At 42.1% G+C, this 27,292-nt stretch overlaps 1 protein-coding gene across 1 annotated transcript; it reads left to right on the top strand.

Annotated features, from left to right (window-relative positions):
- Positions 1-2: 2 nt before the first annotated feature.
- On the top strand, positions 3-20,901 carry OLFM4 (olfactomedin 4). Its single transcript, XM_004433693.2, has 5 exons — positions 3-185; positions 5,442-5,594; positions 10,988-11,200; positions 12,196-12,349; positions 18,903-20,901. Exons 1-5 carry the CDS (start codon positions 3-5, stop codon positions 19,724-19,726), a joined length of 1,527 nt encoding a protein of 508 aa, XP_004433750.1. The 3' UTR covers positions 19,727-20,901.
- Positions 20,902-27,292: the final 6,391 nt, after the last annotated feature.

The raw sequence follows: 27,292 nt of genomic DNA, 5'->3' as shown, positions 1-27,292 counted from the left end.
AGATGAGCCTGGGCCTTCCCTTCCTGCTGGCCCTACTGTTCCTCCTTGGCCCAGCCGCAGGGGATTTGGGGAATTTGGAGCCCCCGATCTCTGGCGCCAGCCCCGGCTCCTTCTCTGATGATGACTTCAGCTCCAGCTTGACCCCTGGCCCTGGTCCCAGCACTGGCCCCACCACCGTGTCCCAGGTGAGGAGGTCTCAGTCTGAGAACTGCATTCATTCCCTTCCTCTCACTTTTTAGAGACCTGAACATAATTTCACAGATGGCTAGACCTGAGCACTCTAAAAGATTTATGACTCTCTTTGTTAACTGTAGGCACCCTGGAAATAAATTAAAAGCTAGGTGAAATAATTCAATTGTAAGCAAAAGACAACACCTCTGTTCTGCAACTGGAGGCTTTCAGGAAAGAATCTAAGCTTTAAAGAGGTTCTCAAACCAGGCTTCACTTTAGAATCAGGGCAGAGTGGGGGGATCTCTAAAAGTAGAGATGCCAGGGTTCCATCCGGAGGAGAACTGTTAAGGAAGGAGCCCTGCCAGTAGAAGCTCTAGACAAGTTTGTCCAGTTGATTTGCTGCCTGGCAAGGGGGGACCCTGTGGATAGTGAAGAATAGCCCTTGGGGAATGAGAGCCGTGATGCTCCAGTGGAGCCCTGACAGTTTCTCTGAGCCTGGTTTGTAAAGCAGATGGGTGACAGAAGTAGGGGGAGGAGTCATTGCTTTTTAGGAAAGTGCTATTACACATGGACATTTCCTCGAGAAGTGTTACCTCTTCTCAATCTTCCTTATAGAAAATCTTTAGAGCCATTTCCAGCTCGAAACAACAGCAGTAGAAACAAACAAACCAGCCCAAAGCATGCACTAGAAAGGGATTGGTCCAGGTAGGCTACATCCCTAGAACCTGTAGAAACCCTAGCTCCCTGGGGCTTTCCAAGCTAAGGCGTGACTTGGGGTTGGGGAGGCTTAACTCCTTCAAAACCGGATCTTTACTCACAGGTCAGGTTGCTGTTTACGTGATCATGTCTGAATGGAAGGAGCAGTGGGAAAAGGGGAGGAAAAGGCTTGTGTTTGTTGTTTTCATTTTCACCGTCAGGACTATATTTGTGATGAAAATTGTTGATTAACAAATGTGTTGGATAGGGCCCAGATAGAAACAGCAACAACAATGCTCATTGAGTGCCTAATAGTGCCAGGACTAGGTTAAGAACATAATATATATTATGTTATTTAATCCTAAGAGGTAGGTAAATTTAATGGTCCCATTTTAGAGGTGTGAAAACGGAGGATTAGAGAGGTGAAGTCATTGGCTTAAAGTCACTAAGCTAGCAAGTTATATAGCTCAAACTTAGTCTGCCCATGCTCTTCACCATCTCTCTTTATGCAGCTTTCTACATTTTCAGGGAGTATAGATGAAAACTGCTTGTTTTTAAAAGGAGAATTGTTTGAGAGTCATGAATATGCGCAAAGATTCTTTGTAGCCAGAAGTCAGATGCATGACTTTATTCCACGATACTAAATGATTTCTGGGGACAAGTAGAACTAGTTAGCATTAAACAAAAAAATAAAGTTAACAATAATAATTTACTTTGAAGCTTCATCACCAATCAGAAGCCAGTATTTGGGTTTGATGACCAGCTAAAATAATAGAAAATAAAATTTAGGTCAAGAAACAGAGAAATTCAAAATGCCTGTTGTCTGGTAAGGAGATAAATATTTACAAGTAGATAAGGAATGGTAGTTAAATTGTACTTAGAGGTTTTAATTTCCTTCCTTGTTGGCTTATCTCCCTCTGGTGAGTCAATATCACAACTCCAAAATTTTTATGGTGGACTAGGTGTCGCTTCCACTATAAACCCAATTTTCTAGGGCTGGCTGTCAGCTTGATGAGCTCTTTGGAAAGTGGCAAAAAACTCTTTTATAACTGTCATTGAGCAAGTTCCAAATGTATCATTTTCTGTACTTTGAAAATGTTGAGTACCATTATTTTATGCCTTGACTCTTTACAGGCACTTAGACTTGGCTGCTAATTAGAGCCAACTGCAACCTTAAATCACAGTGAGTCGCACTTCCTGCTGTAGTGCTCAGAGCACTCCACCTGCCTCAGATGTCACCCTCCAAAGAAGGGGCCACTCTCAGGGTCCTCATCCCATAGATGAGAAAAGGCTGCATGCTTCGCTCCCCACAGTAACTGGCAGAGTCGGAACCACAATAAGTTATGTGCTTTTGTCATCAGGTTAAGGGTCTTGTTGGAAAAAAAGACACGAAAGCTTGCACACCGACCATGGGCCTGCTTCACTGGGCAGGAACCGGGTTTTATTTGTCTCCTGAAGACCAGAGCCTGGCAAGTTGTAGATGCCAGTAAATGTTAATTGAACACATGCTGAGTGAGAACCTATCGGTGTAAGGTGTCTTGTGGGGTACATGGGGTCCTATTTGCCCTCCACAAGGCCAAGGGGACAAGCACTTCTCTTTGTCTCCCGTTCCCCATGTTACAATCGCATAGAGTTTAGGCGTTCACCTCGGAGAGAGACCCATCACCATATGTTTCATTGTCTTTGAATGCAAGGAGCAGAAATATCTCTAATGGGAGACACTGATCAAACTTATGGCCCATTTTGATGTCAGCTGAGCACGCTGGGCTGACGATAAGCAGGCTGGATGCTGGGGAGTCCACAGTGCTGGGACAGAGATGTTCAATAGAAGACAGCGGAAGGCTGTCAGCAGGGCTCATAATTATTTGCCTGCCTTTCAGGTGAACTTCAAGACTGAAAGTTATTAGCTAGTGGTTTCTAGTTGATTGTCTAGAAACTGCTTGATGATCTCCACTTTTTCTGAGTTGACAGAGCTTTTCAGAGAACTCTAAGAATGGTCCAATTCTGTCTCGTGCAGCTAATTAACCTCCCCTTGTCAAAATGCGATGCAAGAATTTTGGGGGGGTAGACAGTTATTACAATAAGCTATTTCTTCAAAAGTCCATGATATGCCGGTCCTCCTGTAAAAGCATTGGTTTTTGAGCTTCAGCTGGAGTCTTTCTGTCTTCAGTGGGAGTGATAGAGCCGGTTCAAAGGGAAGCTGGCCTCTCTGACAGGCTCCCCGTATAGCTTACCCAGTCCTTATGCATCCCTGACAAAGACCCTTCCCTTCCCCCATCCCAGTCCCCGTGGTCAGCATAAACCTACTTGTCCCTCCTCCTTACTCCCCAATTCCTGCAGGAGTGGGATGTGATTGGCAAAGAAAATTGAGGCCAACATCAAGAATTTAGCTGGCATAGAGAGTTTTGGGTACAAATATACATATATATATATACACACACACACACAGATGGTCCCTGACTTAAAGATGGTTGGACTTAAGAAGTTTTCCACTTTACAATGGTGTCAAAGTGATACACATTCATAGAAACTGAACTTCAAATTTTGAATTTTGATCTTTTCCAGGCTATCGATATGTGGTACAATACTCGCCTGTGATTGCTGGGCATCAGTAGCGAGCTGCAGCTCCCAGTCAGCCATCCGATCACGAGGGTAAACAACCCACACACTTACAACCATTCTGTACCCACACAACCATTCTGTTTTTCACTTGCAGTATAGTATTCAATAAATCACATGAGAGGGGCCGGCCCAGTGGCGCAAGCCGTTAAGTGCGTGCGCTCCGCTGCGGTGGCCCAGGGTTTGCCAGTTCAGATCCCGGGCATGCACTGACGCACCGCTTGTCAAGCCATGCTGTGGCGGCATCCCATATAAAGTAGAGGAAGATGGACATGGATGTCAGCCCAGGGCCAGTCTTCCTCAGCAAAAAAAAAAAAAAAAAAAGGATTGGCAGATGTTAGCTCAGGGCCGATCTTCCTCACACACAAAAAACAAAAATAAAAAAAAATAAATCACATGAGCTATTCAACACTTTATTATAAAATAGGCTTTGTGTTAGATGATTTTGCCTAACTGTAGGCTAATGTAAGTGTTCTGAGCACATTTAAGGTAGGCTGAGCTAAGCTATGATGTTCAATAGGTTAAGTGTATTAAATGCACTTTTGACTTATGATATTTCCAACTTATGATGGGTTTATTGGGACAAAACCCCATTGTAGGTCCAAGAAAATCTGTATATATGTATATTTTTTTCATTCTGCTCATTTTAAAGAAGATTAGGTTAAATTAACTAAATTAAGTTAGTTGTTAACAACTTAGTTGCAAAAGCCTGAATTAATTGGTCCAAAGGACACTGACAGAATAGATCTCGATTATAGAAGCATCTAGGTCCAGCTTGTATAGGAATCATGGCAGTTGGTAGATATTAAATGCTCAGAGCACACAACCTTAGCTGCAGCCAGCTTACCTCTTAAATTTTGAGAGGTGTAGCCTGCATCTCTTCAAACTCTGCTAGCCATTGCTCTCCCATTAGTAATTTCAGAAAGAGACCCTTCAGGCTGATGTTCCACAGGTGAGATTTGGGCTGGCTGTCAGATGAGATCATTGAAGGGCACAGGCAGTTGGCTGCCAAGAGTTACTCTGTAAGGCAGTAGCAGAAATAAAAAAAATGTTAATTGTGCTGGATCCCCTTGGGGAAGTTCAAAGGGGACAAAAGAAAAACAGGATCTTTCAAATTTGTCATTTTAAAATATGCAGCGGCACCAAAGTGTGAGCCTGAATATCTTAAAGAAACATCAAATATTTTAAAACGACTTTTCTGCAAGTGGTAAGCTGGAAAACAAAAAAAATTTGCACAAAACCTTCAAACTCATACACTGTTCAGTTTTTAACAAATGGCTGGTTTGTTTCCATTTTGAAGGATGTTAATTATACAATTTCCCAGGTGAAGAGAGGATGCGAATTGCACTGTATAGTTTCACTGTAACCCATATCCTTGATGTTCTCCTCATTCTCTTGGAAGGCATTGGGTTGAGTGGGGTTCAGATACAGGTGAGGAGAAGAAAATGAGTGAGTAGAAGGAAAGGGAAAGTGACTGATCACCTACCATGTACCAGGGACTTGGTTTACTTTACTCAGTTACTCTTGAGGACAACCCTGTGAAGTAGGTTATTTGACACATGAGGAAACTGAGACTTAACAAGGGTTCACATCTGGTAAGTGGTAGAATTAGAATTCAAACTTAGGACATCCATCACTTCATTTCCCTTTCCTTGCATTGGGACAGTAATAATTTCCTTTAAGACTCATCAAGAAAAAAGAATCTTCCTTTAGGTAAAGGTGACTGACATAGTTGTTCAGCCCAACAGGTGGAGACGTGGCTGAATACTGCATGTAATTAACCACCTGTGAAACATGGCGGTTTTAGCTTGTTTCTATGATTCTATTCATTTATGTATTGGACTCCTCTTGCTTGCCTCTAAGCACTCTTTTGACAAGCCAATTTCTGTCTCTCCAGTTGCCAAAAAGCTCATTTCCTAGCTTATTACTGTCATTGAACTTATTTTTATTTACAGCTGTTTTCCAATTTCACCGGCTCCAAGGATGACCGCGGGACCTGCCAGTGCTCCATTACCCTGCCAGACACCACCTTTCCCGCGGACAGAGTGGAACGCTTGGAAAACACAGCTTACAGTCTCTCCAGGAGGTTCAAGATAGAGCTTTCTAAAGTAAGCCTTTTTTTTTCTCTTCCAACAATATCTTGATAAGAACAAACAAACAAACAAAACAAAACGCTTTTTATTCAGGACTTGATGAGCAGCCGTTCTTCACTGTATCAAAGACAGCACGTTTGCATCTTGTGGAGGCGTTAGTGTTTATTTTACAGTACACCTATGGAGTTCTTTAGAGCAGGAAAAATGAGAGCACAGGAGGAAAGTGGGATCGAGATTATTCACGCCGTGGATAAACTCACTTCAACATGGTGGTGTTCACCCAGTTGGAAGGAAGCCGGAAGTCTCCCTTCGAATGCCAGCTCTGCAATTTTTATTTTGTTTTGTTGTTTCTTTTTCCTGTTGGTCTTCCCTCCACCTCTGTTTTCTTTTCTTTCCTCTCCTCTGTCTTCTTTGTGTTCTATTCTATCTTCCTTCTCTTTCCCTTTTCCTTCCTATTCCTATTTCATGCCCTCTTCCTTTTGTTTTTATTTCTCCCTTTGTCTCAACCTTTCCTTTGGCAATCCCTCCTAATCTTTCTTTCCCTTTCCTTGTTAATTCTTTTGTTTTTTTGGTTTTTACTCTTTTTCGTCTGCTCTTACTTTTGGAAGGCCCCTTCACCTTCTCTTCCTCTTCCGTCTCCTCCTCCACTCCCCTGAAACTTCTACCTCTTATCTTCCTTCTTTCCTCTCTCTTTTCCTGTCTCTTCCTCTGATTTTTTCTTTCCAATTTACTCTTTTCTCTCTCTCTTTCTTGATGTTATCCTCTGTTGTCTCGGCAGGAACATTACATTAGATGTGTTTAACATTAGACCAAAACCGAAGGCTTCCCTGGGAATTTGAATCAAGACTAATAGGTCCCTCAGCCTTGGTAAAAACCCTGACTCAAACTCCCCGATTACCACTTTTCCCTGGCCAGCGGAAGTTATCCCACAGGGTTTGCCTTTCTCTGAGCTGGCTGGAGCAATGTGACTTGGCATTCCAGTTTTGACCCTGTCTACCTTTTTAGCCAAGTTAAAAATCAGTTAGAAAGGCTCCCATTTTCTGCACAGGTGAAGTCCAAGCTAGGCTATAATCACATTATACATTATTTAATACACTCCGTTAATTTACAAGGAGCTCTGGCTTTCCTGCAAGATTCAAAATAAGTTTTCCTGAGAAATTTAAGCTTAGCTACTGCAACATCCAGCATAGTTATCCTTTAAGACAAAAATTATGGTGAGGCTGAGACCTTGCTTTCAACCTGAATTGGTAGATAAATATTCTAAGTTTAAATGGGTGTCCAGGAAAATGTGTTTGACTACTCCAGGAACCTAACTTCATAAGAAATAAAATGTCCTTGAATTAATCAGCAGAAAAGGCACAGCACTAAATTATAAATTCCAACCATTAATATTCATAGCCTTATTCCAGCATAATCAAGTACAGATAAGAAGTTATGCATAAAAACATAACAAGTGGAGGAAAATCCTAGGTAAAGATCTTTTCAGTTAGAGTCATTTGCTTTGAAATAGTGGAAGCTTCTGATTTGCATGTCTTCTTTGCTGGCAGGAGTGTGAAGGGCAGTTTGAAACCCCATGCTGCTCCAGGGAAAGTATGTAGCTTGCCAGGTTTGTGACTATGGGATATTTAATTCCAATCCCGTAAGGAGGGGGGCAGGTGACATCTGCCTTGCTAATAATTGGCAGGGAAGACGTGTGGAGTAGGTGGGAAAACTTTTACTTCTGAAAGTGTCAGTAGCTGGTCCTAAAAAATTTGTGATTGAGGTCTAAGAAAGAAATTGACCTGCCAGCTAAGGTTTGCATAATAGATTTGATGTGACAAATGATAATAACAACGGTAATAGTAACAGCTTCCCTTGCGCTTTTCTTAATGCTTCTAGTTTTATTTTACTCTCAAGCAAACCTTCAAGGCAGATAGGCCAGATGTTCTCCCTCCCATTTTAGGGATGGAAAAACTGAGGTTCATAAAGGTAAAGGGGGATAAATGGAGAGACCATGCCTCTCTTGGCTGGTTAAGCCAGGTTGGGAATTTGGGCCTTAGGAATTATCCCAGTTCTCTTTTCTCTCACCATGCTATTATCACCCTCCAGTGCAGACCCAAAAAGAGATGCAGTAGGTCAGTAATGTCTTCAAATCCAAAGTTATCTCTTCAGCTGAGAGCTTTTGAATTTCCAGGTGAATTATTATAGCTGTCTCTAGGTTGCCTTGGAAATCACCATTTATCTAGAGGCCTGGGGGAATGCCCATTTGGGCAGACCAGTAGAAAAGGGTTTTGACTGCCTTACATTGATTCATTATCTGTCAGTACACAGAGGAGACAGGGAGCTGCCTCTGCATAAGATGCTGAAAGCATTTGATCCTTTTCTGTTGTTTATGATATGTCCTCTTGTGACTATACTTAGGAAGGGGACAATGCAAAAGGCAGCTCGAGATTTTCTTTCTCTTGAGGATTATGGTCTTTGGGGCGAGTTATTTTATATAACACATTTGTTAATAGATCCTCATGCATGAGAGGGTTGAGGCAGCCTGGGAAACATTTAGGCAACCCGTAAACAAACAACATTGATTGAACAATGTTTTGTGCAGTGAAATACAATAAATTAAAAGGTCAGATTGAAAAAAACTGAAATCACTGTTTCTCTAACAATTACTGTAATCTATAGGCCAACCATTGTGCTAGGCACCTAATATACGTTATCTCAGGTCTTTGCTATAATTTTGTAAGCTTGATATCATTGCTCCTAGTTTAGAGGAGGAAATCAAGGCTTAGAGAAATTAAATGATTTGCGCATTAAGTACTGAAGTCAAATTTAAGCTTAGATGGGTCTAGCTCCAAAGTGCGTCATATGTCTTGATGGTCAATTCAAGCTCAATCAATCTTGTTGCATTTATTTTTAAAGAGATATTAAGATAACAGTATGTCGCAAAGTACGTTTACTTATTTCAGATAATCTGGCCATAGTTCTGAGCACAAGTTTTGAGGAACTGGCAGAAACACGAGCCAGACTAATTCTTTAGCATAATAGCCAGCTGTACTGCATCCTTATCTATTACAAGACCACATTTACTGTATGGGACAACAACAGACACCCCAGAACAAACCCCCAAACAAGCTTTGATTCTTAGAACCCATCAATGACATAATACGTGCATAACGAACAAAAGAATGGAGGCTCTGAATGTTAGGCTGGTGATTTGCAGGCAAGCATGGGTGAATCCTCTGAAGCTCAAACTCAAAGTGATGAGGAGCTTCGCAATAAAGATGTTGACACAGGAATATGTCCCCTTAGGGCTAGACCTGTATTCTTGCTACACATCGTTGGGGAAGTTGGATTGCCTCTGCTGAGACTTCACCTTCCAGCAAGAGCTGGAATGTTCTCAGAATTGTCCACGCTGTCTCAACACTAGAGATCCATACACATGAAGGGTTTATACTAACAATCTCCTTCAATTACTAAAGTTCATACTGCGAAGTCTTTCTGGCCATCCTCAAATTCTCTCCTGCCTTCTATAACTCCATGGATGATTCGAGTTTTCCTGAACATCACTGAGCTTTCCTTTAAATGTCAGCTGAAAGAACCTCACGTTTTTTTCCTGAACAGATCTTTAGAGACCCTTCATTTTGTGACTAAACTACGGCAGGCACAGCACACACTCTCCTAGGTAGCAGACTCCAGGTTATGACTTGGTTGTCAGTGAGAATCTGGGAGAGCCACATTTTATTTAGCGGAGATGACAGTTGAATCACTCATTTTTGTAGAACAACAGCTGCGATGTGCCACCAAAATGTTCCAGGAAAGCTGAGGGTGTTTCATTTGTTCCAAGAGCTGGCAAGGCCAAATGCCAGCAAGAATATTCATTTCACAATCTTCCATTTTTGCCATAGATTGAGACTTTATTATTATTTTTTGTCGCAGGCAAGGTTTTATGCCTGATTTTTGTAGAAATTGAAAGCTGGTTACCTTATATCTGTGTTTGTACTTTTGAAGGAGACTTGTTAGGTTTTAAATATATATATATTTTAACCTCCTTATCCACCAAAATGTCAACAGCATTATGAGCCTCTGAGTGATGGCACATCTGATGGCAGTGAGTATCAGTTGCCTGAGGAGATACACTAGAAGTGCCAAGGGCTGCATTTTCAACTTTCATTCAAATCCTCTTTGCCTGAAGCCCTAGCCCTTTAGGTCTGTGGCCTGTGAGTCTACTTTAATTTGCACAGTGGGGTTAAGTGGAAGGGCTAAAATGACAGAAGTTAGGGCTGCCTTTGGTATTAGAAGTATTAGAGGCCAACATCTGGCTCTGAATTCATCCAGGCACTGTGGATCAGCTACTTGACATTAGCGCAGTTTGGGGAAAAGTATCACTTATGTTCAAATTTTTAAAAAGAATGTAAAACCAGCAACTTTTAATGAGGAGGTCCTTAAAAAAGCCATGGCATTTCTTTTAGAGACCAGATACAGAAAGAATCACCAAGTGTGTTTATTGAAATATCCATTTGGAGATTCCGATTATACACTAAACCATCAAGGGAATTTTTGGAAGTATTTTAACTTAATGATCAGACATTCAAATATATGCAACAAATGTGCAATTGAAAGGTCTGATTGCAATAATCAGTTCTTGGAATAAATGTGGGTGCACTTAATGAAATGTGCATTTTACAGTTCCACATACACTCACATATTGTGTAGTAAGTTGGGTCTTTATGCCACTTTGTAAAAGGCAGAAGGGCTCAAAACTCATTGCATATGGCGATCAAAGAGGGAATTCTGCTTAGTGCATTTCTCCCTCTTTTAGAAAATACTTAGATTTAGAGCAGTGGTTCTAAACAGAGGGAGGGTGGTGGTGGTGGTGATTTTGCCCCCGTGAACATTTAGCAATGTCTGGGACACTTTTGGTTGTCACAGCAAGGGGGTAGGTGGGTGCTGTTGGCATCTAGAGGCAAGAGTGACTGCTAAACATCCTACAATACATAATATATCCCCCAACAAGAAAGAATGATGTAGCCCAAAATGTCAATAGTGCTGAGATTGGGAAACCCTGATCATGTGCATTGAGGGGAAGAGGGAGGGCAAGAGACTGTGATTCAAACCACTTTAGTTTGGAGAGCTAATATCTTCAAATATTAAAATGGAGATTAAAATGTACTTGCAAATGATGATTCTGAAGCAAAATTATTTTGTTGAGGCAAGTGCAAAATCCACCCCCCAAATGTAGTAAGTTCTTTTTAGTTTGTATTTGGATAGATTAAAAAAAAATCTAGTTAAATATATTTTGATCCATTTCTTTACCAAAGAAAAAAAAAAAAGATTGACAGCAATCAAATAGCCTCCAAGGGCTTGGTAGTGGAGGAAGACTGTATGATATTACTCTGGGAATTGACTTGAGCATTTTGATTCCCTTTCAGGTGAAGGAGTATATCCGTTTAATCAGTGTGTATGAAAAGAAACTCGTAAACCTAACTGTCCGAGTAGAGATCATGGAAAGTGATATCATTTCTTACACTAAACTGGAATTTGAGCTGATCAAGATAGAAGTGAAGGAGATGCAGAAACTGATCATACTGCTGAAGAAGAGTTTTGTTGGAAGCTCAGAAATTGTTGACCAGCTGGAACTGGAGGTAAGGAGTGAACTCACTTCTCAGTGTATAATAATAAATCCTCTTCAGTGATCAAGTGCTAGGCCCAGGATATGAATCTCTCTCTTCCAACTTCTCATTCTGTACTCTCTCATGACCACGTGGCACGTCCCATGTTCTGTTCTAGATGGGTGCCTGTCTTTGAATAGTAAGTTAAACACATTGGGAACATGTTGATTGAAGAGCAGGTGTTGTCTAATGGTCAGAGTCCTGCCCTAGAACCAAATGGCCTTTCAATGTCTCTAGAAAGGAGATGATATAAATCTTAACAACTCCATGGCCAAGCTAGATCAAGTGTCTTCTCTGTTCTGGATTTATCCTCATGGGACTAGAAAGCCACAATTTACCTGATTTTGAACTTGCTAGGTCTATTTTTCCTTTTGAGTGATCACGTAATCCTTGATCTTTTTTGGAATTCTTCTTCACATACTGGTAACCTTCTTTAAAGAAGTTTCTTGTGAGTATGTTTTAGTGAAGCCTTTTAAGCTCTGTGGATAAAGACCATCACATTAATGTTAGGGCTGGGTAATTTGTATCCATGAGAATTTACTAGCATAGTCATGACATGGGCTATAATTGAGAATTCTAGTTACATATTTTAGAATTCAACTTTTCTCTGGCCCTCACCATTCATTAGAAACTTAATTATAAGACAACATGAGTAAACATGAGTTTATAGGAAAAGGTTATGAGAAATGAACTTTAATGGACATTTGTGGATGCTTAGACTGAGCCTGTGCTCTATTATCAAAGCTGTTAAAATCTTTGTCGTTTTCTTCTTGTCACACACATCTGCCTGTGATCTGACAGGCGTTCACGCTTAAACCGTAAAATGTATTCTTCCAAATGAAACCATTCAGATGAGTCTTGGGTGTATTCTCCAGCAATGTTTCACTAAGTGACAAATTCAGCCCTGGAATGTTTATGAAAGAAATTGCATGATAATATAAAGTCGCTCTGAATTTTTATTTCCTTAGATAAGGAATTTGACTCTCGTGGTAGAGAAACTGGAGACACTAGACAAAAACAATGTCCTTATCATTCGCCGAGACATCGTGGCTCTGAAGAAAAGGCTAAAGGAATGTGAAGCCTCTAAAGATGAAAAGGTTCCCCTCCCTCCGCCTGCTCCGGGTAAGAGTGCCATATTTTTACCACTTGTGCCAGGCCTCGTGAGGAGCCGAGAGTGGGGTGGGGAAGGAATTTGGGATTGCAATCATGAAGGAAGGATGGGGTTTTTGCAGTTCTGAGTTTACTCTTTCATGCTTTTAAATCTCTACTCCTAGTAGTTGTACATACTATCACATTCTGTGTCTCACAGAGGAAAAGCACAAACAAAGAGTTGATTTAAAACAAAATCCATATGTTACACGTATTCCCTTTGCATTTACTGATAGGAAAACCATCTCTACGGTGATGAACTTGCTCTTAGGGGGCCAGGTGAAAGCTTCTGGAATCTGGGTGGCATCTGTGCTGTCTTGTGGATTTCTCAGATGAGCTGGGGTTATGCCTTGAATCCTCCTCGCCTTCTCTCCCTCCTTCCCTTTTCCCACCTCTTTATTTTTCCTTTGTGCTTTCGCTAAAGGCATGTTGAGCACCTGCTGTAGAATGTATCCTAGGCTTCAGTGAGGATCAAAGGCATGGCCCCACCTGTCCAGTACTTGTGGGTGTACCTTGCTGTCCCTCTTGGACTGTGAGTTCCTGGAGGGCAGGGGTGGCATCTCCCTCTCTAATGAATCATCCTGGGGGTCAAGTATAGCACAGAGATGGGTACTCCATAAATACCCCCGTGAATGGAGGCAGTGGAGTGTGGGGGTCAGAAGCACGGCCCCAAAGACCTGAGCTTCCCAGCTATGTGGCCATGGCAAAAAGATCCTTAATCTCCTCACTTGTAAAGTGAGAACAGTAATACCTACCTTGCAGGATTGCTGTGAGGATTAATGAAACAAGGCTTGGGAAGCTCAGAGCTCTACGATTGGCTGTTATACCCTGGCAATTATTATTATAATTGAAGGGAAAACCTTGCTGGGAACCAAGGCAGTGCTAGGTCCTTGCGTGCTTGAGCACATCCCTCCAGGTGAACTAAAGCCAGCCTCTCAGCCGCAGCGTTCAGCCCTATCCTTTAGAGACGCCAGTGTTACAGGGAAGCTCTCTGCAGGTTGTGAGCATCTCAGCCTGAATGGGGAAAGAATCTTTTCATCAAATCATACAGCTCTTGTGATTTTCCATTAATTCCTATTGCTCACAATCTATTTCCTTTTAGGCCGTGCATTTCTGGATCCTTCTCAGTGTAGCTGGTTTCTTTAAGGCTTTAATTAGATACTGCCATAGTTATAAGCCCCTTGATGTTGTTCAGGGGACTCTTCCTTCCCTCTGCAGTTGAGAATCTGTCATAGTGTGACAAACAGGAGGTTGAGGACAAAGGCTATGCTCTGTCCTCTGTAACAAACCAAGGCTAAATTTGGTCTGGGATCAGCCATGTCAACATGCGTTGGAAATGAGGGCTCATTCTGCTGGGCTCCTCAAGGGCAGGATTTGAAGCAATGACAACCCTTGATAATACCTGAGCAAGTCTTTTTTTTTTTTTTTTTTTTTTTTACCTCAGCAAATCTTCAACATGGTGTAGATTTTTCCAGCACAGGTTTCTATGCATCACTTAGAATGGGGACCTTTTACAGCAGGAAGGAACATTCAAGACCATCTAGCTTAGGCCCATCATGTCTCAGAGGAGGGGACTTAGGTGTTGAGAATGCTGCTTTTCCTGAGGTCACACAGGTAGTTAGTGACAGAGCTGAGGAGAATGTGCAAGGCCTCTCGCTCCCTGGTTATCTCAGGACCCAGAGTGTCAGGCGTCAGTAACTCAAGAACAGCCGTGAGGGAGAAAGTACACTGCTTAATATCTAAGGAAGAAAACAAGTGAATCTGTGGATTATTTTTGTTAGAATTTTTTTTCTAGAACTTTCCCCTAGGTCCTCACACTTAGACTTTTGTGAGCCATCCCAGCCCAGCTGTGCTGTTTAAGCAAACCAGACCCAGATTTTCTCTCACTTTCCCACAACCTTGGCTGTACTTGGATCCCTGCCAAGCCACTTGGCCCTCCTCCAGCTTTGATCATATTATATTTATGATGTTTATATTAAACTGACTTTTTGTCGTGTTTTTAAATCAATTTCTTTCACTTGCTCTCTTTCTGTTTGGATTGGTTGATAATGCAGAATTGGAAAATCCCCAGGCACCACAAAGTTGTGAGCCTGTGGAGACTTTAATTAAAGTTACTCACTATTATGGGACTTTAAAATCTGGCCTGTCTGCTTTTTCCGCTGCAGAGTTGTACAGAACAAAAAAGCCTGTATGCAAGTCTCAGCTATAAAGTAATTCTGCGCTCTTTCCGCCCCTCCCTGGCATTTGCGGTTAGCTACCCCTGTGGTCAGCTTGATCTTAGAACTGGTACATGTAGTTAGGGTTCAATAAAATGTGCTTTATATTTGGTTTATGCTGCAAATGGCATCCTTTTCTGCTTCATTTCATAGAACTTTCTAATCTAAAATAATTGGCCTCCTGCTCATTAACGTTTTTTCTTGAAAACAACTAGCTTCAGTCTCTCTCTGTTTTTCCCCTGAATCTAATTGACTGCAGTTAGGCAGAAAGTGATACGATGCCCAGGAGTCGATCACCATTGTGCTTGGAGACGCTAGGCTGTGCTGACACAGAGCAGGTGCTCAGCCATGGCTGGGGATTGAGTAGGGTATGAAAGGTATGGGGTGCCCTGCCTAAACCCAAGCCTAGGGAAGAGCAGAGTGTAGGGAGCATATATCCAGTAATTCAGAGTCAATTTAGTCTTGACTGTTGTATGATTATGACCATTTTAATTGCCTAATTCTCACATGTCAATTGTATTCTCCTCTTTGCCCAAACAAAGTTTAGCTGCCCAGGTGAGAGAGTGCATTGATGGATCCGAGATTGTTTCCTCTGCAGGCATATCATCTTTGGCCTGTTTAAAAAATGCTACTAAGCATGAGACTTTATAAAAGCAAGTTAGATTATTTTAAAGTCTCACCATGTGGCTTCCCAGGATATTTTCAGAATACCATGGCAATATCTAATGAATTACATGATGAAGAGATTGCCAACCAAGGCTAGACTTGTGTAGAGGGTTCCTCGCATTATGTTCTATGGAGTGACTACCAGGCTCTTTGAAAAGTTCAGATATGTAGCAGGGTAGAGGGCTAGGGTTTTATAAATAAGGGTAAGCTGGGTTTGGGAGATTTGATCAGTCTTTCATTCGTTTATTCCACAAACATAATTTGGTGCCACTGTGTGGCTGGTCCTTTTCTGGGTACTGGGGTTACCAGGATGGGTACAGAAACCTCTAAAACCACTATCCAGGAAGGGAGACAGTCACATAAACCTTCAGTTGTAACATGATAGGATTATAATGCTGATAGTTACTATTTATTGAGTTACATGTACATACCTTCTCTCTATTTTTTCCTAATACTCTTGCAGAGTAGGTATTATTATTATTTTTTAACATGAGGAAACTGAGGCTCAGAAGGTTAAGTAACTTGCTCAAGGATACACAGCTAGTAAGTATTGGAGTCAGGATTTGATTGGAACCTGTCTGGCAATATTTTCACTGTAGCAGGCTGCTTTCCACAGATGCTCTAATAGAGAGGTGCACCTGTGATTCCTGGAGTGAGAAGAAAGTTCCAACAACTCACCAACCTGATTAACACCAAATTATCTTTGCTTCCTTGCTTGTGGAGCAGCTAAAAGGGTACTTTTTCTCTCAGCTCTATGCTGTGTTCTCTTCTACCAGAAAATGCAAAATGATTCATACATCTTTCACAATTCTTGGATCATGGCTGGGCAATGGGTTGATGTCCCAGTGATGGGGTAGAGTTGGATGGGAGGGTCAAGAGGGAATGGAGTATCTCTAAGACCTTGAAATGAAGGGAGGGGCTGGGAAGGGGTGCGAGATAAGGGAGGTTGGAGAGTCTCAGCTATAGTCTCAGGTATAAAGTAATTCTGCGCTCTTTCCGCTCCTCCCTGGCATTTGCAGTTAGCTACCCCGTGGTCAGCTTGGGGTAGGTGGGTGGGGGGATGGGTACTCCGGCTGGACTAGATGAGCAGTTGGGCATAGGGCTGGCTGTCAGTTTCATCTTTGTTTCCAAGATGGTTTGCTGCCAGGAGTTGGGAAGCCTGTCACAGCCTTTTCACTGGTCTGTCACTGCTGTAGCCACATCTGTAACATTGGCAACAGTGCTTAGTTCTCTTCTCTATTTCCACTTCCTTTTGACCATAGCCAGCACCCTAAAAATGGCCCAGAGGAGATGAAGCATAAAGGCGAGATGACAAAAAGGACAGGAGGGTATTTAGGAATGATTGGGAGGTGAGGAAAAGAGATTTAAGTTTCATAGAGTTTTAATATTTATACCAGGTACAATTTTAATTTCCTGGCCAACTTGTGAAATGATGAGCCATCATTATTATTATTATTAGTGGTAGTAGGTAATAGTAATAATAATTTTTAAGAGAAGATTATTTTGGTTCCTTCATATCTAAGGATTTCCACATCTAGGTCAGAATAGTTTATTATCTTTAACCACATGATAATGCTTGAATTAGTTTTATGCATCATAAGTTTTCCTTAACTATTCTCTTGCTACTGGTTTGGGCTATTTCCTTTCCAAGAAGGCAAGATTCACTTAAGTAAACAATTTCTAAGTCTCCTAACCTGCAAGAAAAAAGTGACTTTCTTTCATTTCCTCAGAGTGAAATGTAGTTGAATAAATAAGTTCCCAGGAAGATATTTTAACTGGAAAATCCAGTTTGTAGCATATGGAAACTCAAACAGTTTTTGTTATCATTAAACCAAACACACCACTAACTTTATTTTAATAATTCATGCATTGTCTCATAAACAAAAGCAAACAAGCATTCATCTGAGAGATCACTTTTAAGAAAGGAAATAATAATTTATAATTTTATTTATTATTTCTTTAGTGGAGAGCAGTCTCTTGGCTGAACACAGGTTGCTTTTTTATTTATGTAACGGTGCATGCATTATTAAAATAAACCCGCGACTGCGTTCTGCTTAATGATATGCAAAATTATTTGAGGTTGGGTACAGAGTGGTTTCATTTCTCTACCTGTTGTATGGTTGGCTGGCTTTCCCACCAACTGTGGATTTATGAGAGCATTTAAGGAGCACATATTTAATTCTGGAACCAAAAAGCCCCAGCAGATTGGAAGAATAAAAGCAGGATTTCTAGCAATGGTTTTACCTCTGAGCAGTCCTTGAGTGAGGAGGGGAGAAGGAGAAGACATTTAGCAAGGAAAGGAATGGGTCTTTCCCTATCTGTCAGAGGCAGAGACTCAGAGGCAAAAGCTTTGCTCCCCCTACCCAATGGTAATCTCAGGCAATTCTTTGGAGCTCTGCTGTGTGCTCCAGCTTGCCCCATGTGCTCTCCAGGGCTTCCTGATTCCCTCCAAGCATTTAAAGCCAGAGTCAGAGATTCAAGTCCTGTTCTCTCCTTCCCTCACCTACTCTGCCCCAGGCAGCAGAATGAGGGAAAATCACCTCAAATGTACTTGAAGTTGGATTTTCTTTGTCATCCGGTAAACTATCTGACTTGTTTTTTAAAGGTATTTATTAAGATCCCGGAAAATGTGTGTTCAACACTTTGGATAGTTATTATAAAAATACTGGAGGAATTTTATTTATTTTTTATAGCTCATAAACGGTTTGGGTTGGCAGGCATTTCAGAGGTTGTACCATGTGAAGGGCCAATTGCCCAGCCTGAGTCATTTACCCAAGTGTTACAGGGAACGTAGATTCAGTGGGCCAGTGAGTCTGGTCTCACTTGATTGTACACATTGTGACAATGACAGCATCAGAATGGAAAAGATAAAGTACTTGCCTGTCATTCTATGGCACAGCAGAATATGGGTTATGAACAGGAAGACCTACCTTATGATTCTGCAGCAAGATGATCACCAAGTGATCTATGTGGTGGGCTATGCTTTGGGCACAAAGCAGGCAATACCACCCTAGAATAACTTCCATGACTTCTCAAGGCTGAAATCCCACCATTATAGGATCATCTTTCCAGATCTTTAAAATACTATATTATAAACTTCCTCTTCTGAGATTAGTCTGGGGCAGGGTTGGTACCTGCTGTAGATATGCACTTGGGGTCCCAGGAAAGGGTGGAAGGGTGAAGGGATAGTCTTCTCCTTCATCGCATTTCTCCCTGACCCTGGTGAATAGCACCTTCTGGTTTTATGGAAATAGGGTAGGATTCTGGGATGATCTTGCTTTCTCTATAAGAAACATGCAATAAAATCATATTTGCAAAATGCTTCCTGATAGAAGAATATTTATTAAATTCACCAAGTCCCCGTTTCCTGTCTCTGAGCCCTCACATATTTTTAATATGACGCTTGGCAGTTTCATTATCCCCATTTTCCAGTTTGAAAGCCCATCCACAGAAATAGAAGGTTGTTCTCTCTAGAGCTGACACTGGGTTTGCAATGAGACTGAAACCAAGAGAAGGTTTTGGCTCTTCTCCATCAGAACTTGACAAGAAAAACATTTATGGATTCTTTTGGTTCTCAGGATATTAAGCTGTATCTTGTCAATCATTTTCTCTAAGAATGCCCTTTTATTTTCTTGTTTGTACAGGGAGCTGTAGTCACAGTGGTGTGTTGAACATCAGCAGTCCGGCAGTAGTTCAGCTCAACTGGAGAGGGTTCTCCTACAAGTACGGTGCCTGGGGTCGGGATTACTCTCCCGAGGATCCAGGGAAAGGGCTGTATTGGGTGGCACCTTTGGAAACAGATCGGAGAACTTTCCAATATTACAGACTCTACAACACACTGGATGATTTGCTATTGTACACAAATGCCCGACAGTATGAGATTAAATATGGCCAAGGCAGTGGTACAGTAGTTTACAAAAACAACATGTATGTCAACTGGTACGATACCCGGAACATTGCCAAAGTTAACCTGACCACCAACACGGTTGCTGTAACTCGAACTCTCCCTGATGCTGCCTATAATAACCGCTTTTCATATGCTAATGTTGATTGGCAAGACATTGACTTGGCTGTGGATGAGAATGGATTGTGGGTGATTTATTCAACTGAAGCCAGCACTGGTAACATGGTGATTAGTAAACTCAGTGACACCTCGCTTGTGGTGCTAAACACTTGGCATACCAAGCAGTATAAACCATCTGTTTCTAACGCCTTCATGGTATGTGGGGTTCTGTATGCCACTCGTACTCTGAGCACTAGAACAGAAGAGATTTTCTACTACTATGACACAAACACAGGGAAAGAGGGCAAACTAGACATTATAATGCATAAGATGCAGGAAAAAGTGCAGAGCATTAACTATCACCCTTTTGACCAGAAACTTTTTGTCTATAATGATGGTTACCTTCTGAATTATGATGTTATCTTCAAGAGGAACCCAAGCAAGCAATACTCATTTGATATTTAGGATGTGAGAGAAATAAAATGTTTGTTGGAAAAATGGTCTTCTCCACTTATTTAGATAGCTGCAGGGGGATCCAGGAGTATATTTGCTTAGTAGTAATATTTGGGAGCATAATTCTACCAGAGACTTAGGATATTTGCCCTGATTTGACGAGTTTTCTTGGAAGCCATCTGCCTCTAAGGATGCATTTCCCTTCTGAAATAAGGTCCTTGCAGGGGGATGGGATTGTCAGAGGTCTAGGGGCTTTATGGGTCCAAGGAAGCCATCAGTGAAGTGACATCTGGAAATTAAGGAACTTAAAGAGAACTCTGTATGGCTTCTGGGGATTCTTTGTACAGGAAAGAGTGCTCAATGACCAGTTCTCCTCCATGTAGCCTGGCTAATTCTTCCATACCCGAAACAAACCTGGGGCTTAATTAGGCAGATTAATATCTGAAGCTCCCTGAAGGACCAAATCTCCAATTTTGTTTTTCTTACTAGCACCTAGAATAATGTTTTGTATGAGGCAGATAAGTAAATTTAGCATGCTTATATTATACCTGGAAAATGCTCTGAGTTTTCTGGAGATAGGCTCTTTTATGCATTAAGTTGTACACTGCAAGTCAGTCCCAGATGGATCTGTAGAGGAAGTGCTTGATTTTTCTTTTCTCCCATTGTCGACCTACATAAGAGTCAGTAGAACCCTGCTACCTCATAGCTTCATTCCAAAGGCAGCTCAGAAGATTAGAACCAGATTCACCAACATATTCCCCCCATCCCCTCCCTACTTCCTACTTAAAAAATATTAACCAGTTTTTCATGGAACAGATAAAAGAGAAAGAAAACTAATTTTATTTTGTCTCATCATGAACTTTTACTTACATGACTCTAAGACTATTAAAAAATCAGATAGCAGTGGTAAAATAATAGCATATCTGGTTACATAATAAAGCCCTTGGAGCATATGTGAGACTTGTATTAAGTCATATCAATTGTTTCATGCAATTTTTGTCTTTGTTTAAGCCTGAAACTTGTAAGAAAATGAAATTTTAATATTTTTGGAGGAAGAAATGTAAAAAAACCATTGAAAGCATCTAGTAAATCAGTGTAATTTGAAAACCTTGCGGGTGTATGTGCCTCTGTGCTCTTGGATGGCTTTATCATGTGGTCTTGGTGTATTTTCCTTTGCTGTTTATGAGTCCTAGTCTATACGATTGGCTTCTTACATGCTGTACTCTTCCCCTTTTAATAAATGATTAAAATGTGTTTTGAAAAAAATATTGTCTTTTGTTTTTCTTACTCTTTTATTTTATTATTAAAAAACCTGTTAATAGCGTAGTTCACACCTTGCTGAGGGGTCCAGGGAATGGCTACCTCCCAAACGCCAATGCCCAGGAGATCATACATCTCACAGCAGATAACATCAACAGCTTTGAAAGGAGTCCAAAGTCAGGGCTGGCTCTTTAGTTTTCATTTCCTTTTAAAATCCATTCTTTCTGGCAGCTTTTGTTGTATGAGGCTGCACTCTTTTCTTTTGGGATATGACCTTATGTACTTATTAATTTGCCTGACTGATCTGATTATTTCCAACGTTAGACTATATTTGTGCGGCTTATGTTCCTTTTCCAGCTGAGCTATTAACATGGGTCAGAAACCTCCAGATCATCCCCAAACAGGAGGTCTTAGACAGAAAGCAGAGGGACTAACTGCCTGTATTGAGGAGAGAAGCACCTTTATCGAACAGAATGTGTAGGGGCTCAGGTGACCTAGAGCCGGAAGGACAGACAGTCTAGGCTCGTGTAGTTAGTTTTACCGAAATGCTCAGTTCTAAATCATGCCAAGCTTTTTGAGGCAGGTGGTAGCTACAATATTTAGAATTTTTAGCAAGATTTTTCTCTGTCTTTCAGAGCTGAATGTAGAGATGGGAATGGCCATCAAAATGCAACAAGAAATGAAGATAAAGACAGGTATGTCATGTGAGATATAAGTTAAAAACAATGATGTTATATTTAATCTGGCTCTAGGCAGTTTTCCAGATGAATGTTTCTACCAAATACACAGTTACTGACCTCTGAAGATTCGGGAAAGGAGGCAGGAAGCCAAGGTAACCCTGGTAATCAACTTCTTATTTAAACTGCTACAAAAGCAATTGTCAGAAAATTCTCTTCAGAACCTTCTTCGCACTGGATGAGGTGTATTGCCTGCAGGATATCTCCCCTCTGTGGAGGTTGAACAGCTGAGGGATTCAGGTTGGATGGTTTACAGCAATGCTGTTATACGATGGAAATTTTAGCTCAACATTCATCAGCTAGGGCCCTTTGGGGGAAAAAATGTGTATATATATTTAAATCAGTTTTATTGAGATGTAATTTACATGCGGTAAAATCTGGCAATTTAAAGCGTAAGGTTAAATGAGTTTTGACAAATGTATACAGTTGTGTAAAGTCTACCACAATTAGGATATAAAACATTTCCGTCCTTCCCCAAAAGTTTTCTCATTCCATTTGGTAGTCAACTCCTCCCCTCATCTCCCAGCCCCTGGCAACCACTGATCTGTTTTCTATCTCTATGGAATCATATAATATGTAGCCCTTTGAGTTTGGCTTCTTCAGGTTTCCTCTTGAAAAAGAGAACTAGAGGGCTCAAATTACCCCAGAGGGTAACTGAACATTGCCAGTGGTTCTCAGGGTTCCCTCAATTTTTATTAGTTTTTGGGAGATTGGATAGGGAAGTGTGGAGAGCTATGGTTACCCGCTGCCTTGATAAGTGTTCCCTAGTGACCTAGAATTGCCATGGGAGGGGTCTAGCTCTGGGCATCAATCAAGCCTACCTGGCAGCACTTCCAAAACCTGAAAGTTCCCTTGCCACCAGCCTAATTCAATGTTTGTTCTCCAATCTCTACCCCTGTGCCACAAGCATCTCTACTGAGGTGAGTCCTGGTACTAATAAATAATGCATAGTGGGTAAGAGGGCAGGATTTGGAGTCAAGCAAAACTGGATTTGATTCTTGGTTCTGCTGCTTACAAGTGGTGTGGCTTTGGGCAAGTTCCTTAATTTTTCTGAGACTCAATGTCATTTTCTGTATAATGGAATAAAACCACTTACCTCTGAGTCCTGTTGGGTGATTTAAATGGTATTAAGTAAATAAAGTTTAGTACAGTTTTTGGCACACGCTCTGCCCTCAACAAAGAGTTATTATCCCATTTTATTATCATTTTTAATTTTAGGTTCAGAGTGGTCACTGGGTTGACAAGGTATAAAGCTAATTGGGATCAGAGTTTACATCTCCCTGTAAGACTTGTTGTTAAGTAGTAACTCTTTAAGCAGGTGCCATTTTGGCGTGAAAGAGATCCAAAGGCTGGAATATGCTCTTTTCCCTCAACTCTAAGATTGATGCTCAGAGCTGATGTTTTCAGTGTTCTGACTCCAAAAGACAGACTGACACAAGCAGCAGAAACTGAGGCTGCTTCTCCTTTCTTTTGAGCCACTGAAAACCTAAATGAAGGTTGGCTTTCATCAAGCCCCATGGGTGGAACCAAAATAGATGCACACGTACTCCTACTTGCTTTCCTGTCATCGACAAGACCATCAGTCTTCTCGGAACAGGGATGGGTATTTACTTTGTACTCTACTTTTAGTAAAATATATTTATCTTTTAGGATTTGTTTACATTGCTAGCCTTAAGAGTATGTTTTTTCCTCTCCTTTGTTCGCGAGCCACTGAAAGGGAAATGACAATGGATGGACTGAGAGCGACTGTGTGGCTGCCTTCAGGATGACATAGGGAGGTTTGGGCCCGAGCCCTCAGTCATCTCAAACAGACGTCACACCATGAAGGATGATTAGCCTCCTGTGCTCCAGAATGTTCCAGAACAACAAAAGGATGAATTGTGACACTTCAGAAAATAAAAGGCAGGCACGTTTCTAAGGCGTGCTCCCAGCCAGTGGAACAGACCAGCTGGCCTGGCTCATGGATGAGAGATGCTATTTGAGTTGTCAGTTTGGTTGCCAGGCCTCACATCTGTAGCTCGGGATGCGCCCACTTGTCTCTGAGACCTGCGTCTGCTCCTGAAACTCATTCAAAGGGAACAGCCCTTGGAATTAAGGTCCATTGTGGAGAAAGATGGACTTCAATCTGTCCAGAGGGGAGGCTTTTTCTTGGGTGCCACCCCTAGACTCTTGGAACGGGGGGTTCCACTGTGAGGATGGTTTCCCAGACCTTAGCCCCAGAGGAACATTAAAGAAAGATCTGTGGTGTGTTTGGGGCTTCTATGTGGTGTTTTTGGAGCTCAGTGTACGTGGTGGGTTGAGGATGAGGATGGGATACGGGCAGGAGCCAGGGTTTACATGACATCAAAGGAATTTCATTCCTGAGCCTCTACCCAGGAAATTTATACTGACTCCAGGTTTCTCTTTTTAGGTGGATTCTGCCAGCTCATGTGTTCTCTTTCTTTGTGGCCTATAATGTTTTAATGTCAGTATTACCAGTGACTTACTCTGACTCTCAACTTGATAGCTATTATCAGTCAGAGTTCAGTGCAGAAACAGAAGCAACTTCTTTTAACTGGGGTGCTGCTAACTCCCATATTAGATAAACTGCACAATCCCAGTGACTTAGCACAATAGCAGGATTTTTCTCCTTCACTTCAGTGACCACTGCTTTCACCATTTGTCCTTGGTCGTCACATCTATACCATCTTCCTCATCTTCAACACCTTTTTTTCTGCCTCACGCACCAGCTATGGTTTTGTCCGGTGCCACCATGATGGGATACAGCTTCTCTTCCAAGATGACTCTCTTCCAAACAGTGATTCAGGGACCCAGGCTGGTTCCATTCCATCCTGTGGCTCCACCATTTCCAGACATAGCTTCCAAGGTCATTGTGCTTGTCTGCATCAGATAAGTAGAAGGGAGAAGAGCATGGAGGATCTTAGGTGGTGGTTGTTTAGCTCAGGGCTGAAAGCGATGTCCAATTGTGATGGATTGTGATGGCTCCTAATCCATTAACATAGCATCACATGTAACTGCAAGGGAGGCTGGGAAACATATAGTCTAGCTGGGTACACAAGAGAAAAGAAAATGGGTTGATGAGCAGCCAGCCAGTCTGCCTCACCGCTGTAGGTATTGCAAGGAGAAAAGGATGTAATACAGAGAATTAGGTGCTTACAAAATCACTGAAAGGCTGGAGGCTTGGCAACCAGAGGCTGCCATTTAACATTCGGCTTTGAGGTTACATCTGTGTCAACAACCCAGAAATCAAGAAACTGCATCTGCCACTACCACTGGTGTCATCCCCACACCCTCTAAACTGGACCAGACGTTCAAACATGGAGCCTATCTGCTGCCAACTCTCACCTCTGCTGGTGCCCATTTATCCACTTACACACCTGGAATGCCTTCCACCTTCCAGACCTAGCATAAGTGGATCTCGTTCACTGCGCCTAAATGAACCCAGAACTGTATCTACACAGGAGAATGGAGAATGTCATTTTTATCTTCCTCCTCCTGATACCGGCAAGATGATGGAAGTGGCTGGAAATTGATGCCAGCGCCAATAGACAATATCCGGCACAGCGACCTCATTCAGTGACTACAGCTTTCACCATTACTGCTGCTCCCGTTTTGTCTCCTGTGACTGCTTCCTTTAGCACCTCCTTCATCCCCTGGTCATTCATCACTATTTCTTTTTTTATGCTCACACCCAGTGGTGGCTTTCCCTGACGCCATCAGTGGGAGAAAGTTTCTCCTCCAACAGCAGTCACTCTGAATGAGCTTTTGAAGGGGAGCTGACTTTTATAACTTTACAGCTCCTCTGCCAGACTCCATCAGAGTCTTTGGAATGGTACCCCATGGTGAATCCATCTTAGGGACCCACCAGTGTCCTAGGACAGGCTCGGGCTCCTCAATTCCTTTATGAAGATGAGAATAAGAATTTCTTCTATTTGTGGAAACATCTAGAAACTTCCAGAATTTGGGGGTATGCCATGTCCTTCATTATCCCCCTGTTCATCATCCCTGCAATATTGGCTGATATTTTTCCCAGACCTAGGGGGTCCTTTGGCTGACAAAGGCTACCTTTGGGAGTTGATGCTTTAGCCAAAACTCCTGAGGTGGCAGTGCAGATAGAGACCATCCCAGGACCTTCAACAGGCTCTGATTTGCTCCTAAAGAGAATCCTGGTAGGTAAGGTAGCATGGCGTTCCTTTCCAATGATACCACACAGTTTGAGAGTTTTCTCAGAACCATCCTGGGTAGGGCTGCACCACAATGACCCACAGCCCCACTGAGGCCATCTGCTGCTTGCTGGAGCTCGGGTGGCAGATTTTCTAGCAGGATCTCAGAAGTCAATGAGTGAAGGCAGAACTGCCCCGGAGAGGAGGAATTCTGGCAGCATATGCTCAGGGAATTAGTTTGGGAATAATAACAGTGTTCTAGTTTCTGCTGAATAAAACATTTGGAGAGCTTCTCTTCTCCCAGCAGAAAAACAAAATACTCTGGTGGCAATAGAATGGCTGTTCTTTTTAAATGTTGTTTTTAATAAAAATCAGATAGTTGCAATCATTTGACCTCTACACTGCTCCTCCCCCTGATCCTGTACTGGGCATCCTGTGGGTGCACGTGGGACACCATGTCCCGGGGCTGTATCGCGGCTCTCTCATTTAAACAGATGGGGAAACAGCCATTTGAATAAATGGGGCATGAGCCTAGAGAAGGTACAACCAGCTGCAAACAGACCAGTAAATACGGTTGTTACACATCTGGTAGGTAGTTCTCCAGCGACACAGATAATGGTGCTGGTATTTAAATGGCCATTGGTAGACTCTGCATATTGCACACCCAATTAAGAAGTACCCTGGAAGCTCTCTCTTGGTGCTGCTCTGCTGTATTTGGCTGCAGACCCGGCCAGCAGTAGAGCTGCAGTTTGCACGGCTGTCTTCACTGCCTGCAGGGAGAGAAACTTCATTTTTGTCAACAGGAGAGAGGATGTAGTGGAGTGGGCCCCACACTGATGGGGCATCTCTGAAGTGATACTTTCCAGAGGCAATACTTCCCTTGGCCCTCTCCTGCGTGGGTAAGGATGCCAGCCCTGCATATCATGCATTCCCAGCGTCTGGCTCTTATTAACTCTGAATGGACAAAACCTAGAGCCAGTTAATCCTAGGGATTCAATATTCGTCCGTGCCAGGTTATTCCCTATAAACCCTCTGGCGAAGGGAAGAAGGGGGAGGGGCTTTTTCATTCCGAACGGACCTCACCTGACCAGAGAACTGAGTAGGCTTCTTCCTCCTCTTGTAGGATTCCGAGGAGGTCCCAGGCTGCTGTAAGCCATTCCTTTGCCTTAGGGATTTGTTCACAGTTAAAATGCAAATATCTTTGGCCAAGAGAATTTATTCAGAATGGTTTTTTTTTTTTTTACACGTTGCCTGAAAAGTTTGAATAATGGAGATCTTCAAGACTTTGAGGAAGTGGGGCTAAGTGTAGATGAGGGACATCTCTGACAGTTTATAGGATAGGAAAAGGGGAGATAATGGCAGGAAAGACACATTTCATCTACCTCTGCTGGCCCAGCCCTCCCCCGCCCCTACCCCCC

This window comes from Ceratotherium simum, chromosome 10 (genome assembly GCF_057802395.1).
Source record: "Ceratotherium simum simum isolate JZ-2026a chromosome 10, ASM5780239v1, whole genome shotgun sequence".
Classification (NCBI taxonomy): Eukaryota; Metazoa; Chordata; class Mammalia; order Perissodactyla; family Rhinocerotidae; genus Ceratotherium; species Ceratotherium simum.
The sequence above is the reverse complement of the archived record's forward strand: the minus strand, read 5'-3'. Positions and strand labels throughout refer to the sequence as shown.

Coding starts and splice junctions, on each gene's coding strand:
- OLFM4 (XM_004433693.2), top strand. CDS start 3: ATGAGCCTGGGCCTTCCCTTCCTGCTGGCCCTACTGTTCCTCCTTGGC. Junction 186..5,441: donor GCCCCACCACCGTGTCCCAG/GTGAGGAGGTCT, acceptor TTTTATTTACAG/CTGTTTTCCAATTTCACCGG. Junction 11,201..12,195: donor TTGACCAGCTGGAACTGGAG/GTAAGGAGTGAA, acceptor TTATTTCCTTAG/ATAAGGAATTTGACTCTCGT.